Below are 16,686 nucleotides of genomic sequence, written 5' to 3'. Positions count from 1 at the left end.
GTGCCGGTGGACTGCAACAGAAGTGGAGCTGGTTTAGCTGGAAATCTGTGAGCTCATTCTGGCTGCACGGAGAGGAGGGCGGGGCTCCCAGCATCATCACCCCCGGCCATCACTGCTTCATTGTACGGGCTGCTGCTGATGCGGACATCATAGCGGAAGAGGCGATTAAAAAAAAAAAAAGGAGAAGAATGCCATGGACAGTGTTTCACACAGATTAGGACTTCACACCTATTCAAAAGCCATACGGAGGTAAGGCAGTGAAAGCTGCGTGTAATTCCGACCGTTCATTACCGTCTCAGCTGGCAGTTACTGGTACTAGCGGGCCTGTCGGTTTGAGTCCAATTCATCATCTTCATTAGCGGTGCGAAATTGTTTTTTATGCACTAACTGAGCCTCGACAAAAGGTAACGTTCCGGCAACAAAAGCCATCGTCGTGTATCGGGACATTAAACCGGACGACATGTCTTATTTGGCCGCATAGCAGGGGTTTAGCCTGCATATCGGAAGTGGCAGAGCTTGGCCTACACCAGCAAAATGATGGGAACGTAGCCTGTGTGCTCCAGGGGATATTCAGCCCCACGAGCAGAGCCCTTTTACACACGACGGAAGCCCACGCTGCAGCGATGATGATTTGTGAGTGTGTTTATGCGGCTGTAACGCGTTTGGAATCCGTGTTTGTTGTGCGGAGTAGAGGCCAGCTGTTACTGCTTTCACCTCAGGTGGAGCCAGATGCACAGTAGCTTCTATAATCTGGCGCGTGTGGTATCTTATGCAGTCAATGCATCTTTTTTTTTTTTTTTTGTTACGGCTTGCCAGACCTCCAGACATCACTGACCATCATTTGAGAGGATGCTGCAGTGATTCTGCAGGAGGATGCTGCACAGTGGGCCGGCACGGCCCTCACAGGGAGGCAGCGTCTGGAGCCTGCTTCTGCCTCACGGTGTTAAGCTGGCCTGATTTGACAGACATTGACCAGCTGGGAAGGAAACTGTCACTCTGTTGTTTCAGGGTCAGCACAGATGTGGGCTAGTAACTAGCCACAAGTTAATTGTTTATGGATTTGTGTTGGACATTTACAGTGGTTCACAAATCTGCGTACAAGTACAAGTTTGTTGTACTCTGTTATGCTCGGATGCAGTCGACCACAGGCGAATGTTGTTTTTGCCTCTTTGTTCTTATTGTGAGCATCATTTTACAGATACACAGCACAGCAAGTATTTACCCCCCCCCCCCCCCCCCCCCGTCCATTTCTTTGTACTTTACTCCTGCCATCTTTAAATGTGCTCTTGAGCAACAGTTCTCCAGGCTTTCTGAAGGCCCCACAAAGTTTTTCCTTGGATGCTGACCACTTTTTCACTTTCTTTAAGTCCAGTCCTTGTTCCTGATCATTTTCTGTAGACTGTGTTTTCTTATTTGTTTGTCAAGCTGCTTAACACTAACCTATAAATCATTAAAGGATAAAAAAAGTCACCTAACTGAAAGCGTGGTCTGGTGCTGTGTATTAACATTTTAGCTAAGGAACCATTTTAAATCATATCTTTAAGAATTTTGTTACTAGCAGCCTGTTGTTGCATCTTTGACAAATGTGTCCATATTTATGTCAACAAGACTACAAAGTTTGACAGACATTCTTGCACCAGCAAGGTGATTCCCAGAGAGCTAAATCATACCCAGAGGCTAGACTTTAACATTACTGAAGCAGTATGGGATCATCTTGGCAGAGAATGGGACGAAAGGCAGCCAACATCCAAAGCAGAGCTTTGAGATGTCCTTCAAGAAGCCTGGAGAACTATAAGACCACTGAAAGAAATGACAAGAGAGCTCATCTAAGAGGGTTCAGGCTGTGTTGAAGAATGAAGGGGCTCGTATATCCATTGTATCTCCAGTCATGTTTTCACATGTTTCAATAAATCACTGCACTGCGTTTCCTGTTGTCCTGGCAACATATGAAAAATGAGGGTTGACTCAAGACTTTTGCACATTATTTTATGCTCCTAATCGAGATGCTGCCGACTTCCACCAGATAACACTCTTATTCGTGTTAATAGTTGTTGAACGTAGCTGTGACAAACATCTGAAAAGGGAAACAACTTTGAAAGTGACACACAATAATACACAGCAACATTATCAGACATCATGACATCTACAGTAACCATATTATAGATGGTATCTCTAATAAATAATGGATAGCTGAATTTTAAACACCACTATGACTGATTGACATTGTTTACAACAGAACATATTCAACAATATGAACATTTAGCTTTTCTTCTAAAGCACATGAGACTATTTTGAATCCACAAGGGAGAATTATAATTAAATGCACTTAATTTAATGCACAGGAGTGTATCAAGTGAGATTTTGTGAGATTTGTTTTAAACCTTAGAGCTCCATGTTAGACTTTATCAATTGCATATAAACATCACCATAATCCCAAAATCTGCCAAAGAATGAACAGTTTGACTTGATTATGACATTAAAAACCTATTTTCATTTGAAGTTTTTGAATAGTTGCCGGTTACGAGGTGTAAAAGATAACGAGTAATCACATGCCACGTGACTGAAATTGGAATAGATGTGCTATGTGAGTCACAGACTATGTAGCAGATGTTAACCTCAACCACTTTGATGCACTTCCGGGCTGCTCTTCTAACAGCTCTTCTCACGCACGTGGTTGGCGTTTTATGGCCTCGGGCAGCAAGACTAAAAGCCGTGTTTGCCCTGAACTAAAATGTAATCCAAAAAAACAGTGGACTGCTGCTTCACTGAAGCCAGAGTGCTGACACCTCAGAACTGCTTACATCACAGCAACTTCCAAGACTGATTATGCTTGAGTTGCTCATTTACATTGGGCAAATGCCTGAATTAGTCTGGCTAACATTTGCTGATGCAATTGCATAAGAAGGGTTAGCAAAAAAAAAAAAAAGCAGTCCGGAGAGTATAACTCCGTTAGCTGGAAAAAAGACCTAGCTGAAGAGATAAAGCCAGATGTGACAGTTGGTTGAGCAGTAAGGAACACATGGGCATAGACTTATTAAAGAGATCTGTCTGTCTCTGTCTGGTATTAGAGAATGTTTGGACTCCTGCTCATCATGTGAGCTGCACACAGCACTTATCCCCCTGAATAAAATCATACTGCAGATGTCCAAGTTTTATATATATTATTTTTTGTAAAGTTGACATTGTGACAGAAAAGGGTAATTACAAGCATCAATATTAATTCATTAAACATGGATATGTCTGCAATTTGCAGGGCGCACTCTCGACAGGTTGCAGTCCACCGCAAAGCTCACGCCGAGACAATTATAATTACAGCTCAATGCTAACCTGAATCAACCACTTATTGGCATTTTTAACCTGCAGTGTGATTAAAGTCATAAGTCAAGTCCGACTTAAACATGTCAGTCATGCCTTATCTATAACAACAAGTCTGTTCTCTTCCATACAGTGAGTAATGGAGATGATAAGGTCATCTCTCATTGTTGAAAAGCTGTGGTTTGCCCATTCCTAATAAGCACATTTTAAACAGACGCCTAAGCGGATCAAAGCCAAACCGGAGGCTGTCTGGAACAGCCATCACCAGCATCAAATTTATTGTCTGTGCTGTCAGAAGTGGGTCATGGTACCAGTGTGTTTCATGTTGTAGTATTTAACGCACACAAGCTCACACTGATACAACAGCAATGTAATTCATTCATGCACACTTGCATTCAGAGCACTGAGAGAAAATAGGTCATCCAACTCAGCTTCACTAGTTTCTCTCAGAATTTGATTAGTTTGCACAGGTATAGACTGTTACACTGTCCACATTTTACCTCTGAGTCGCAGTGCCTCCCTTTCATTCAGTTATTTATCCACCATGGATGTTCTCACAGTCCAAATTGTGTTTCACTTGAGTGGTTGTGAAAGCCTCACAAAGTATTTTCTTCTTCTTTGTAAAAAAAGAATAACTACCTGTAAATAGATTCATAATGTCAAGTATCAACTTCAACATGATGTCCATTAAATAGCAGCCATGGTCTGCCATTTTGTCTGTAGCCAGATCCCTCTCTCTCTTCAGTGGGATCTTATTTATAACCAATGTTTATCTGAGTGGTTGACTCATAGTTTTGGCTGAATAATCAGCAGGGATAGCAATGTTTTAAAGACTATAGAAATGTGTGTACTTTGTGGCAGATGGCTCCACAGATCTCCACCCGCCACACATTTAAAAAGTTGACTATTTCACCTGACTTCAGGTCACACAGAGCTGAGTCTGTTCTGTTAGGATTTGATTTGTTGAGGTTTATTGCTTATATCCATTCTTTTGCTTTGCACAAATCTGTGCGCTTATTGGTTTGATATCAACTTCTATATTGTTTTCTAGCGCTGTCAATGAACTGGTTGTTCCAAAATGTTTTATATTGGATTCAGGATGGGCTTTCTTTAGGCTGCAATTAGCTGCCATGTGACCTTCCTCATTTTTTAGTGTCTTCCTTGCTTTTTAATCAATTTTGCTGCTGCCTCTGTACATAATTTTCTCAATCTTTTACAGTTAGTTATGGAATGATCAGGAGACCATCGTAAAACATTTGAATTTGGGTCTGGTCTTGTGTTGAGTAGATGTGCCTCAGGTTTATTTAGAATCAGCACCCTGGAGTAATGTTGCTGATTATTTAAAAAAAAAAGAAAATTTTAACTGTGTTCTATACTTTCTTTACAAGTAATTGTACCCAATTTCTCTGTTTGGTACTCTGTTCTTCCTGAGAAAAATGAAGCCTAACAAACTTTAGCATTTGAATGAGACAGAGGTCTTCATGGATCCACATGAACCCCAGGACTGAGACCCAGCCTGGAACCATGGGTTTTGGGTTAGCATTATGTACAATACTCAAGGTGATCCAAAGACTAGATGTGGTTAGACAGAGCTGACCACAATGGAGGTGTTATGTGAGCAACATTTGCAGCAAGGACAGTGCAGTGGACACGAGGTGGTACATTTGTGAGAGCAGGAGATGAATCAGAGAGCTGTCATCAGATTCGTCTTTAAAAACACAAGTTGAACAGAAGGCCTGGATTTCTAACTTGATACCGATTTCCAGAAGACTACTTGATACCCTTTTGTACAGAGGCTGAGGCGCAGGTGGTCGTGGCATCAAATCTCGGCCTGGGTTTTTAGTCATAAAAAGTCACAAATACAAGTGGTTAGATCAATTGCGACCCCCTTTTCACCCCCTTTTGGATGTTTCATCCAAAAGAAATTCTGTTCCTCCTCATTATCAGTGTAACATGCAGAAATATATACGTATTGTATGTACGTATGAGACTTTTACCATAGAGATCTGTGAGTCACGTGTACTTTAATGGCTTCTAATTAAACTTGACAATCTTTAGTGGCAGAGTCCTTTACCAGGCTTCAGTTAGGCTGTAGTGTGCCTTATGACAGTGCCTCATTAGTTCTCGTCTGATAAGTGAGGTGGTTTAGGTCAGTGTAAAAACGGCTTATGCGGTTCCTCAAATTAGCTGTATTACCAAAATACTTAATTACTGCTCAGCAGTTGTGAAACACTGCATGGGTTTTATCTTATTTATGCTTCCAGGTAAATTCATAAAAACTTAAATCTGCCCAGATGAACATCAAAAATCAATCACCAAAATGAATCAATTCATACTGAGTTCTGTAGTCGTGTGACACATCACCCAATGTTTGCATAACATTGTGGCTACATAACTTCCTCCTGTGCTTCTGATTCTTCTTCTGTGTTTTTTTTTTTTATTGCAGCTGAACCTAATACAACAACATATCTGTGCAACTTCTATCAAAGTTGGAAAATCTCCAAATAACAATTGTAGACTATAATTTTTCTCAGTTACATTCTACTTCTCCATGACCTCATCATGATGGATTTGGGCAAGAATAGTTTCAAATTACCTGGACAGCAGTTAAGTATGTGTCTGCATCCTTTGTTAATACATATTCTAAATAAAAACTATGCTCAGCAATATGTCATTAGTAGATTTAGGAAGTATGTAGTGCAAAAAATGTATTTCCTCGTATGACATGTGCACATTGTGGGAGCAATTATAGTTCACATCCACTGTTAACATCCATCCATCCATCCATCATCTGCCGCTTATCCGGGGGTCGGGTCGCGGGGGCAGCAGCTTGAGCAGAGAAACCCAGACGTCCCTGTCCCCAGCCACTTCCTCCAGCTCTTCCGGGGGGACCCCGAGGCGTTCCCAGGCCAGCCGAGAGACATAGTCTCTCCAACGTGTCCTGGGTCTTTCCCGGGGTCTCCTCCCAGTGGGACGTGCCCGGAACACCTCCCCAGGGAGGCGTCCAGGGGGCATCCTAACCAGATGCCACCTCATCTGACTCCTCTCAATGCGGAGGAGCAGCGGTTCTACTCCGAGCCCCTCCCGGATGACTGAGCTTCTCACCCTATCTCTAAGGGAGAGCCCAGACACCCTGCGGAGGAAACCCATTTCGGCCGCTTGTATTCGCGATCTTGTTCTTTCGGTCACTACCCACAACTCGTGACCATAGGTGAGGATGGGAACGTAGATTGACCAGTAAGTAGAGAGCTTCGCCTTCTGGCTCAGCTCCTTCTTCACAACGACGGGTCGGTGCAGAGCCCGCAACACTGCAGACGCCGCACCGATCCGCCCGTCAATCTCCCGCTCCATTCGTCCCTCACTGTGAACAAGACCCCGAGATACTTGAACTCCTCCACTTGGGGAAGGATCTCATTCCCAACCCGGAGAGAGCATTCCACCCTTTTCCGGCTGAGAACCATAGTCTCGGATTTGGAGGTGCTGATTCTCATCCCAGCCGCTTCACACTCGGCTGCGAATCGCTCCAGTGAGAGCTGAAGGTCACGGGCCTGACGACGCTAACAGAACCACATCATCCGCAAAAAGCAGAGACCCGATTCGGAGGTCGCCAAATCGGACACCCTCAACGCCCTGGCTCCGCCTAGAAACTCTGTCCATAAAAGTTAGGAACAGAATCGGTGACAAAGGGCAGCCCTGACGGAGTCCAACTCTCACCGGAAACGTATCCGACTTACTGCCGGCAATGCGGACCAAACTCTGGCACCGGTCATACAGAGACCGAACGGCCCCTATCAAGGGGTCCGGCCCTCCATATTCCCGGAGCACCCCCCACTGTTAACATTTTTAACTTTAAAGATATAAGACAGGTAAGGAGATTGGAATGGATGTGTGCTCTTCCTGCCCACTAGTCATGAGAAGAGTACTGTCAAGGCTCACACAAGATGTAGTTCTTTAAATCCTTTTCTGGCATGAAGAGGTGCTGTCATTAACTTGTGTTAGTCTGTGAGATTTGTCTCTGAGTGCAGCTGTTGAGATTCTGACAGTTTGTTTTGGCTGCTCCATACGAAGCTCCGTAAGGTACTGGTGCTCTTTCATGCTTCTATCTTTAATTGTTGCGTGTTGCTTTGATTTTAACTGATAATATTGCTTCTGGCAATTTATTAGCTATCTCAGGTACATGCTGACCACTGAGCAGCACATAGCTGTATGGCTTAAATGAAGCATTGCAACAAAAAATTAGAATTGATGATTTTTTGGTAACTTAGTCATTGGATAATTGAAAAGTCAAGTAGTTCTTCCCTAATCTATGCTGTATCTATTTTTGATATATGTCTAAACATTTTAGAGGATTTTATAACTTTAATATTGCAGTACAGTCCATGCAAATAGTAGAAACATGCAGTTCATAGTTATATGGTTCATCACCGCCAAGCTATTTCTGAAGTTCCAAAGTATTATGACAATGCCTCAATCTTTCATCAAGCTCAGTTTGAAGCTCATTAAATAGTCCACTATCTGCAAAGTAGTGGCAGCTGGGAAAATCCTCACCAAAAAAAAGATTAATCTTACGCCATATAACTCTGTATTAAAAAGAAAAAGCTATTTCGTGCCGACCTTTGTCTTTGAAAAGAGCTGAGTGCTGAGTAATAATATTCCCTGTGGAAATGGCAATTGAAAAAAGATGGAACAATTAGGGACTCCGGTTCAGCTGCAAGGGGGAAAAAATTGTGAAATTAACCTTAATCCCCCCATAAAATCTGTTCAGTGGGCATAAAAGAAGAAAATTTAAAAACTATTTGAAAATAGTTAAAGGAGTCATAATGGGTCAGACAGAGCCTACATCCGGTGTGCTGTGTTGCCTGTTTGTGGGATGGTTTGTTAATTTGACTAGCTGGCAGATTGTTTCCCAGTGCAGTTCAAAATGGACTGTGACAGTAATCAGATGGACTTAGGTTCGTGGCACACTCATATCTATACTACCCACTCAGAGCAGTTTGTTGCTGCTGGGGATGAAATTTGGGTTAATACAGTATTAGTGGTCATGATGAATTGATGATTGGATTTGTATTATGGGTGTCTCAAGATTTAGTTTTATATTTATATATATATATATATATATATTTGTGTGTGTTTGTGTGTGTGTATGTAGTTGAAATGATCAGTTTTGTCATCTTACAGTATGAGGAAAGACCTCCATCATGTGGTACAGATGCTTTTAGGATGACTGACAGGTGAACAGAAACTTATGTTTAACAGTAAGTAGAGTTGGAAGGCGTTAAACATTTTTGAAGCTGTAAAGTCAGCAGCAGAACTAAGCAATTGTTTTATATCACTTCTCAGGGAAGTTTGCTTGCTTTAGCTGGGTTAATATATTAAACTAAACCCAGACTTTTGGCATGTGAGGTGGAGAAGGGTCAGTGGAGTGAGATTTAGCTGAGCACAAAGGAGAACATGCTGTGCATAAGTGATGTTCCAAACAGCCTGTTGGTGATTTGAATAAGGATCTCGCACCCATGTCGCCATGAAGTGTGGTGAATATTATGTAATAAGAGATTTTACAGTGAAAAAAACCAGAAGTAACTGATTGTTCCATTGTTTTTCTGTTACTAGTGGTTGCTGTAAATGTACACAGCATGTTAACGTGTCTCTGTGGAGAGACAGTGACTCTATGAAAACTACATTTCTCCACTTTGTGAGTTAAATTGTTGAAAGGAAACTGTTGAGTTGATGCCAAGACCGTACATCAAATATCAGGGTGTGAATTCCATTGACTGAATGCATTTTGTTTCCGAGCAAAGTTTATGTTTTGTACACATTCACTACTGTTAATATGTAATGCAACGTGTTATGTGTAACATCAAGGGCTGGAACCTCAAATAGATACACCGGTGAAAACACAATAAGCTCAGTAAGCCTGGACTTGGTGACAGTGAGTCAGCATATCTGCACTCTGACCAGCTGTCTGCTTATTTAGCAGTACCTTGAAACAAAAAAAAAAAGTTATAATTTCATGACTGAAACAGCCAGTCTGTTAATTATTCAGTCAATGAAAAATTCAAAACAATGATGGTTTTTGATATTTGCTCACGTGTAAGCAGTGTTAACAGAGAACATTGCAAACATGCACGCTGATAATAAAGGATTTAGTCAACAATTTGCTTGTTTTTCTAGCTTTAATATCATTGTAAATAACAAGTCAGTCATTTCTGCTTAGTTTACTGTTTTCAAATTAGCCAAATTGATTAAAAAAGGTTTTAACTGCATGATAAAAAAAGATAAAAAAGAAGAAAGATTTTTTTTTACATGAACCATATTAATACATCACTTTGAGTGTGACACATTTTTATGCAGGTTGGTAGCTAGATAATAAATCAATATGAGAGAACAACAAGAATGAGCCAGCGGCAGACATGAAAAGTTAGAATTTCCTCCCATCAGAACGACTCAAACCCGATAAATTTAAATCAGTTTGAGTGAATGCTGTTCAGTGTATTTTCACATCAGCTATCTTTGGTACTTATGAGGTCACAACCCCTTTCAGAACTGAATATCCCATTTGAAGTAGTTGTTGATTACAAAAGCTAGTGTAAGGCCTTTTACAAATCATTAGGGTTGGGTTGGGTTTGTGTGAGGTTGTACCTCCAATTACATATTGACACATTCTGCTTCATGTATAGTTACTGATCCACTCTGTGCTTGTTTTATCATCAGTGTTTCTTTGGCAGCCTCTTCAGGTGACGCTTAAAAAGAGCAGCAGCACTTTTACGAAGGTCTCTTAATGCGGCAGAGGAGTGAGTCCGTGTAGACTCAACGTGATGGCGGATTCATCTCTAATCTGCAGCTCAAAATCTTGTTATGTCATCCCTCTGCAGATTATGACAGAGGCTTCTAACACCTCCCGAATCATCTTGGCAGTGCACGGTCTACCAAGTGTAGTAAATCAAAGTAATCATTTAGGAATTCCTTAAACACATCTTATCTCCTTAAACATATAAACTTGGGAAACCGCCCTGAGAAAAAAAAAAGTTTAAAATAATCCTCCAAAAGTTGGATTTTATAGAACCATTTTACGCTGTAAGGATTTTTACACAAGTGATCTCCGTACATATATGCATGCGGAGTTGACTCAGTAATTAATAGTTGTTTTTTAAATGCTGCTTTTTTTTAAGAAGAAGAGTGAGTTTATGGTTTTAATGTATATTACCATTTCTTATTTAATAGAGAATTATTTTCACTGGTCTGCACTAGTTTGGGGCTACGTTGTAGTGCTCAGTCAGATCCACCGAATGCAACGCCACAATGGACAAGTAACAAAAAAAACCTGAAGGGAACATGTGTGGGTGGTTTCTTCAATGTAGTTCACACTATTGATGGCACACACGTATCAAACCCGATTATTTTAGGCAGCCAGCAACCACAAGTCTGACCCATGAAATGCAACGCGTACTCCAGCTGAATGCTGGCTCGTGGTGTGTTTGTATGACATCCATTTATCTGCAAAGTTCCTTTGAGCACTAAAGTCCTTCTAACTTTGCAAGGCACTTCAGTCCTTCAGCGACTGCTGTATGTGTGCGTAGGTAATGTGGGATAAAAGCAGTTTGAGTGCCTTCACATACACATTAAAGTGTCCTGCTTAGCTCTCCAAAAGTCTAACAAAATTTGTGTATGATGTGTCACATTGTGTTACATGAACTCACCTTTGACGTGTAGACTCTGCCATGTGATACACTTATAGACAAAAAAACGTCCAAGTTCTGATGTCTCAGCAGGAAGTTGAAGTTTAACAGAAAACTATGAAAATGTGGACTTCATTTGAAAGGATGACTTGCTCTCTTCCCACGGAGATCAATATTCGACTTTGAGCTAAAAGGATATCAACTTAATTAAAAAAAGTGATAAGAAGTTAAGTGCGCTTTCTTGAACAACAAATTAAGATGTTACATAGCTAAGTTGAGTAGGTTTACTGATCCACACAACTTTTTTCTCACCAGTTCCTAAAATATTAGCTCCAAACAGATCCGTTTATGGCACTTAGGGCACTGACATTCAATTAATCTGAAATGCACTCAAAAAATAGGCAAAAGGTAGAGCAGGAAAGATGACCGTGACTCTCCACAACCAGTCAAACATCCGCTCCAAAGACTCTCCTGCGGTACAGTATATTCCACTGATATGTGATCAAGACCGTTCCGCTAGATGCTTACTTATTCTACATATTTTCACCATGAAGCATTTAAAATGAAAAGACATTACTTTTATTGACTTCTATTACTGTGGTAGTCAGTATGTGGGACGCCGCATCGATAAGTTGGTCATGCTGCCACAAAGAGAAGAAAATATAGTATATTTTTATATTGCTTTGCACAAACAGCTTTGTATATACAGCAGAATATAGGGAAGTCCCCGCAATTCTAGGAAGTGACAGCAACATAAAATAAGCAGAGCCTGCAGGGATAGGCCTCAAACTATTGCCTGCAACAGATTCGTTTCCAGAGAAATGCTCTTTACGAGACAACAAAATCTTTAATGTCCTTATCCTCTGCATCTCAGTCACGTTGTCTCTCCTTTGATGACAGAGGTATTCGTCCAACTTTGTGTGAATGCTTTAAGTAGTTTTTTTTCTGCGGCTATTCTTAATTTCATTATCAAAATTAGAATGTCACCGATTTATACTTATCAGTTAAATAGTTACCATAAATAAATGCTGTCTAACAAAGTTTTGCATCACATTCTCCTTGTTATACTTTGAATGTTCAATTATTCCTAAAACTGATTACAGACTACACTAGTCACTAGTCAAAAGTCTGGATGCAAACCTCATTCAGATAAAGCTAAAACCTTTGGCTGCCACTCTATATGTCAGTATCTACCAACAGTTGTTTAGAAGTCTTTTGTGGGTATTCTTATTAATATATTTCTCATTTCCTGGAAAACACTGACATTAGTTGTTTCAAGGTGGATGTATCACTCGCCTGAAGCAGAAAAAAAAAGTAACCTTGTCAAAAACGAAAAGATATTTTTATAAACCTACTTTGCTCTCAGATTGCAGGCCTGTTTGTGGTTCCTAGAATTTCCTAAAGTAGAATGGGAGGCATAGCCTCCAGTTATTAGGCCCCTACTCTTGTGAAACCAGCTGGCAGTTTAGGTTTGGGTGGCAGACACCCTCTATACGTTTAAGATTAGGCTTAAAACCTTCGTTTTGCATATTCTTAGTAATGAAAAAGGTTGGTTTGGATATTCTTGAACCATCCCTTTACTTATGCTGCTTTAGGCTTTGGCCGAGGACCCATAAAGCACTAAGCACCTCTCCTTATTTTTTTTCTCTGTAGTACGTACGACTAAAATGTGTCTTACCTGCAGTAGACAGGTTAGAGCGCTCTCTGTTTGGAGAATCGGGGAAGAATTCTGATCTTGAGCTAAGCTAACAGCTACTCAAAAGGGGGCCACAAAAGAGCAAATTTTTATCATTTGAAATGGCTCAAACCTAAAAACATTGCATTATAGATTGAAGGAAAGCCATATCTAGGCATTTTTACAATGCGCCACTTTTTCATCAGACAGTCGTTTACTGTGTCACTAATGCGTAAACCAAAAAACGTCCGTGTTGCTTCACATCATTGCTTGCATCGTGGCTGGTCAATGTATCCTACGGCTGACCTGCTTTGACTCAAAATTCTAATGGTCTAAAACCTAAATAATAACCACAACATGATAACAAAAATAATTTGAAAAGCGCCAACACTCCTCATCTTTTAAGTATTTGCAAAGGTAAAACAGAGAAGTAAGCTATCCAACGAGTCTTACACAGTTCCTGACTGATAAGCTGCTTTGGACATTGACTGTTTCTTGGTTGAAAAAATAGCGACAAATACCATCTACAACAAGACTGATGTGGTGTTCAAAAGATATTTAGAGTGCTAGCTTAAACCAGTTGTATTCGGTGGTGAAAATTTGCGCATCTGTTGCCACCTTGTGACAGGCTGGTAGCTTAGCACTCCTATCAGAATTTCCCCTCCCCCTTCCCCTCTTCACACTGAGAGCACTCTGACTACTGTCCAAACAACCCTACTTAAAATATTAAATATAGATAAAACCCTCTTAAGCAAGATGTACCCAATAAAAAGTTAGCTTTGTTTTTTTTTCTTTTCTTGTAAAATGTATGATTTGATTTTAGAGTTATGTAGTCTTCATCTTAGTGGCCTTATGGAGTCACCTTGCATTCTTATGTAAACTGGAAAAGCGGTTGCAAAAAGGTCAGCTTGAGATGAAATCCAGATAATAGTATTAGTAACAGTTTCTTTGATGTTTGTATGGTATGTACATGTGATGTGTTTTTTGTTGTTAGAGACTGTAAAATGAAAAAGAAACGCTTAAAAAAATGAGATTGATATGGCAATAGAGAAACTCATCTAGAAAATTGACTTAAACAATTCGAGCCGGCCTGGTCTTTTTGAATGCTTACCCTTCATGCATCCATTCGTATACACATAATCTTATTTATTGTAATTAATCAAACAAATTAGCTGTAAAAGCTCTTTCTGCAGGCAGTGTATCGTGATCTTAGACTCACCATGTGGATCTAAGGATTAGCATGTGGTTTCCGCCATATTTGTACAAATTGAAATGTCTCAATAGCTGTTGAAAGAACTGCTATGAAAGTTGGTCTTCCAGGGCTTAATCCCAATGACTTTTCCGATGGTAATATCACAAAGCCTGACATTTGTGGTCACAAAGTGACTTGTGCTTTCTGCTACATCTGACCTCATCCAACTTTAATAAACATGCCAGTCCACAAATATCAGCTGTATGTATGTCTCAATATGCCTCTCTTTTTTTGTGTTTCTCCTTAATTTCCTCAGCCCCTTCTGTCTAATAGGAGAATGAGGAGAAGGAGGAACTGGAAAACACTGGAACACCTTGGAAAGTTTCAGTGAAGTCTCGATGAAAGCATCAGAAGAGCTTCTCTAGTTTTTGACTCAATGGCTAAGAAAGGGCGTTCAAAGGGCGAGAAGCCCGAAGCGCTCATTTCTGCCTTACAGGCAGCCAATGAAGATCTCAGGTCCAAGCTGACTGACATTCAGATAGAGCTACACCAAGAAAAATGCAAGGTACCGTACAACATTTGTTGAAGTCTGAGTTTTATATTTGCACATTTTCTTTTTAAATCCAGTAAATAAAGATATTGAAAATTAAAAGTGGAGCCCAAATTTGAGTCTTTAAAAAAGCCTTGACTAAAGGATTGATGGTATAATCAAAGACAACAAAATATAAGGAAGGCAGTATACTGTATGTAAAATGACCTAACACCTTTGTCGCCCTTCTCAAAGGTGAGCAAGCTGGAGCGCGACAAGGTGCAGGAGGTGAAGCGGGTGCGAGAGCAGGAGCAGCACCGCCACACTGCCATGTTAACAGAGCAGCGAGCCAAGTGGCATGAGGAAAAGCAAAAGGAGCTGCAGGCTCTCAGGGAAAACCTGACAAGGCAGCATGAGCAGGAGCTGGCCCGCCACGCCAAGATCAAAGACCAGGAGAATCAGAGGCTCAAAGCTGCGCTGAATGCCATGCGAGATGGTAGTGGAGAAAAGGTGAGTTACAGGAGTGAAGATAGTGTAATAAGAAAATATATTAAAGAAAAAACAAAACTTGTCTCTTTTCCAACAATTGAAAACAAGTTCTGACAGCTATTTTATGGACATTAAGCCAAGCAAGGTCAGCACTTTTTTTGCTCCCTCAGGTGCGCACAGCACTGACCCTGGAAGCAAAGGAAGAGGCACGCCGCTTCTTTGACCAGGAGAGAGTGAAGCTCCTGCAGGAGATAGCAGAGCTCAAGGCTACTAAGAAGCAGACTGATGAGGCTCTCAGCAACATGATCCAGTCAGACAAGATGAAGGCTGGAGACCTGCGGGTCGAGTACCAGCAGCATCAGGAGCAAATCTCCAAGATCAAGTGGGACTGTGAGAGGGACATCCGCAGACTGGTATGCATAGTCACTCCTACTGAATACTGTAATACCCAGGGATATACAGGATACACAGTGATTAAAAGGGGTATTTTTGAGCACAAATTTTACATCAGTAAAAAAAATAAAAGGAACAAACTGTTCTCCCTGTACCTGCATGGGTTCTGTCCCGGTTCCCCAGCTTCCTCACGCAGTCCCTTCCTCATGTCTGATGGTAGCGGGGAAAGGCTCCAGAAAATGCAAATGGGAAATAGAGCAATCATTTAATCTATAAATTCAAAAGAAATGTACAATGATCTGATTAAAGATACATTGTAAAATGACAATGAAATACATAAATAAATATGTTTAGGGATTAAATAGAGATAAAATGCAAAGAAAAGATAATGGATAACTACATGAAGGGATAGAAAAAAACAATTAGCAAATTGATTAATTTATCTAGTTATTTAGATAGTTTCAATAAATTGCAGCGTTTTAATCCTGAGCTTTTCAGAACTATTTTTTCGTTGCGTTGGGCTGATGACGTAAGATGCAGTTCCTCTTGAAAAATTTAACTACTTTTAGTTAGGTATTTTTGGCGCTTTTTTGGAAGTCAGATATACTTTTTTTTAGTATTAGTATTGTTATTGATTTCTAAATGTTGGTGTAAAAAGACTTGCGCGGAGTGGTATATTTTCAAGTGAATGTTTTACCCCAAGAACCCTTTCCCCCGACAGTGTATTCCTCAAAGAAAGACCCCCTCTGTTGGAAAAAAACTTTCATAATCAGCATAATCACAACTGGATTACTAGCTTGCATAACATCTTTTGTTTCTTTATTAAATGTCAAAATTAAAGTGAGAGAAGCAGTGGAATGGTTTCTTATCCGGGAACATTTTTCAGTTGTAAAACTGAGCGATGACTTTTTAGGGCTTACAAATTATTATGCAAAGGTCGAGAGCTGCTGCATAGAACCTAACCAGATGTGTATGGATGAGATTCTTCAAGAAATGAATCTGTGAAATCATTTTTCTGTATCTGTTTGTACATCTTATGTCTTAAAATAATGTTTGAGCTGCTTATTTTGTTCCGCAATAAATTATTAATTTTCATTTAGAATAATGCATTGGATAGGCAGGACATTCTTGTACTTCTAAATCTTCAACTCCTAATGAGGTAGAATGTCGTCAGAAATGCCAATATTCTCCTCCCTTCACTACAGGTGGATGAAATCAAATCTAAAGATCGCACTGTTTTTGCTCTGGAGAAGGAACTGGAGTCAACAACAGGCTTCTTACAGAAGCTACAGCTTCAGAAAGATGCCTTGGATGAACAGCTCTTCCTGGTCAAGGAGGCCGAGTGTGGCTTGGGAAGCCCAAAAAGAGAGATTCCAGGCAGAGCTGGAGATGGCGCAGAGCACTGTGGCAGCCCCGT

The 16,686-nt window shown here is 40.5% G+C and overlaps 1 protein-coding gene across 1 annotated transcript in view; it reads left to right on the top strand.

The window, feature by feature from the left end:
- The first annotated feature begins 100 nt into the window (after positions 1-100).
- The window catches only part of jakmip2 (janus kinase and microtubule interacting protein 2), a 29,695-nt gene continuing 13,109 nt past the window's right edge, over positions 101-16,686 (top strand). The window contains exons 1-5 of the mRNA XM_072375141.1: positions 101-249; positions 14,175-14,423; positions 14,643-14,897; positions 15,047-15,289; positions 16,475-16,684. Coding sequence (XP_072231242.1) covers positions 14,295-14,423; positions 14,643-14,897; positions 15,047-15,289; positions 16,475-16,684 — 837 coding nt within the window. The 5' untranslated portion in view covers positions 101-249; positions 14,175-14,294. The remainder of the gene's footprint in view (positions 250-14,174; positions 14,424-14,642; positions 14,898-15,046; positions 15,290-16,474; positions 16,685-16,686) is intronic.

This window comes from Leuresthes tenuis, unplaced genomic scaffold (assembly GCF_036924035.1).
Source record: "Leuresthes tenuis unplaced genomic scaffold, fLeuTen1.0.hap1 SCAF_21, whole genome shotgun sequence".
Lineage (NCBI taxonomy): Eukaryota > Metazoa > Chordata > Actinopteri > Atheriniformes > Atherinopsidae > Leuresthes > Leuresthes tenuis.
The sequence above is the reverse complement of the archived record's forward strand: the minus strand, read 5'-3'. Positions and strand labels throughout refer to the sequence as shown.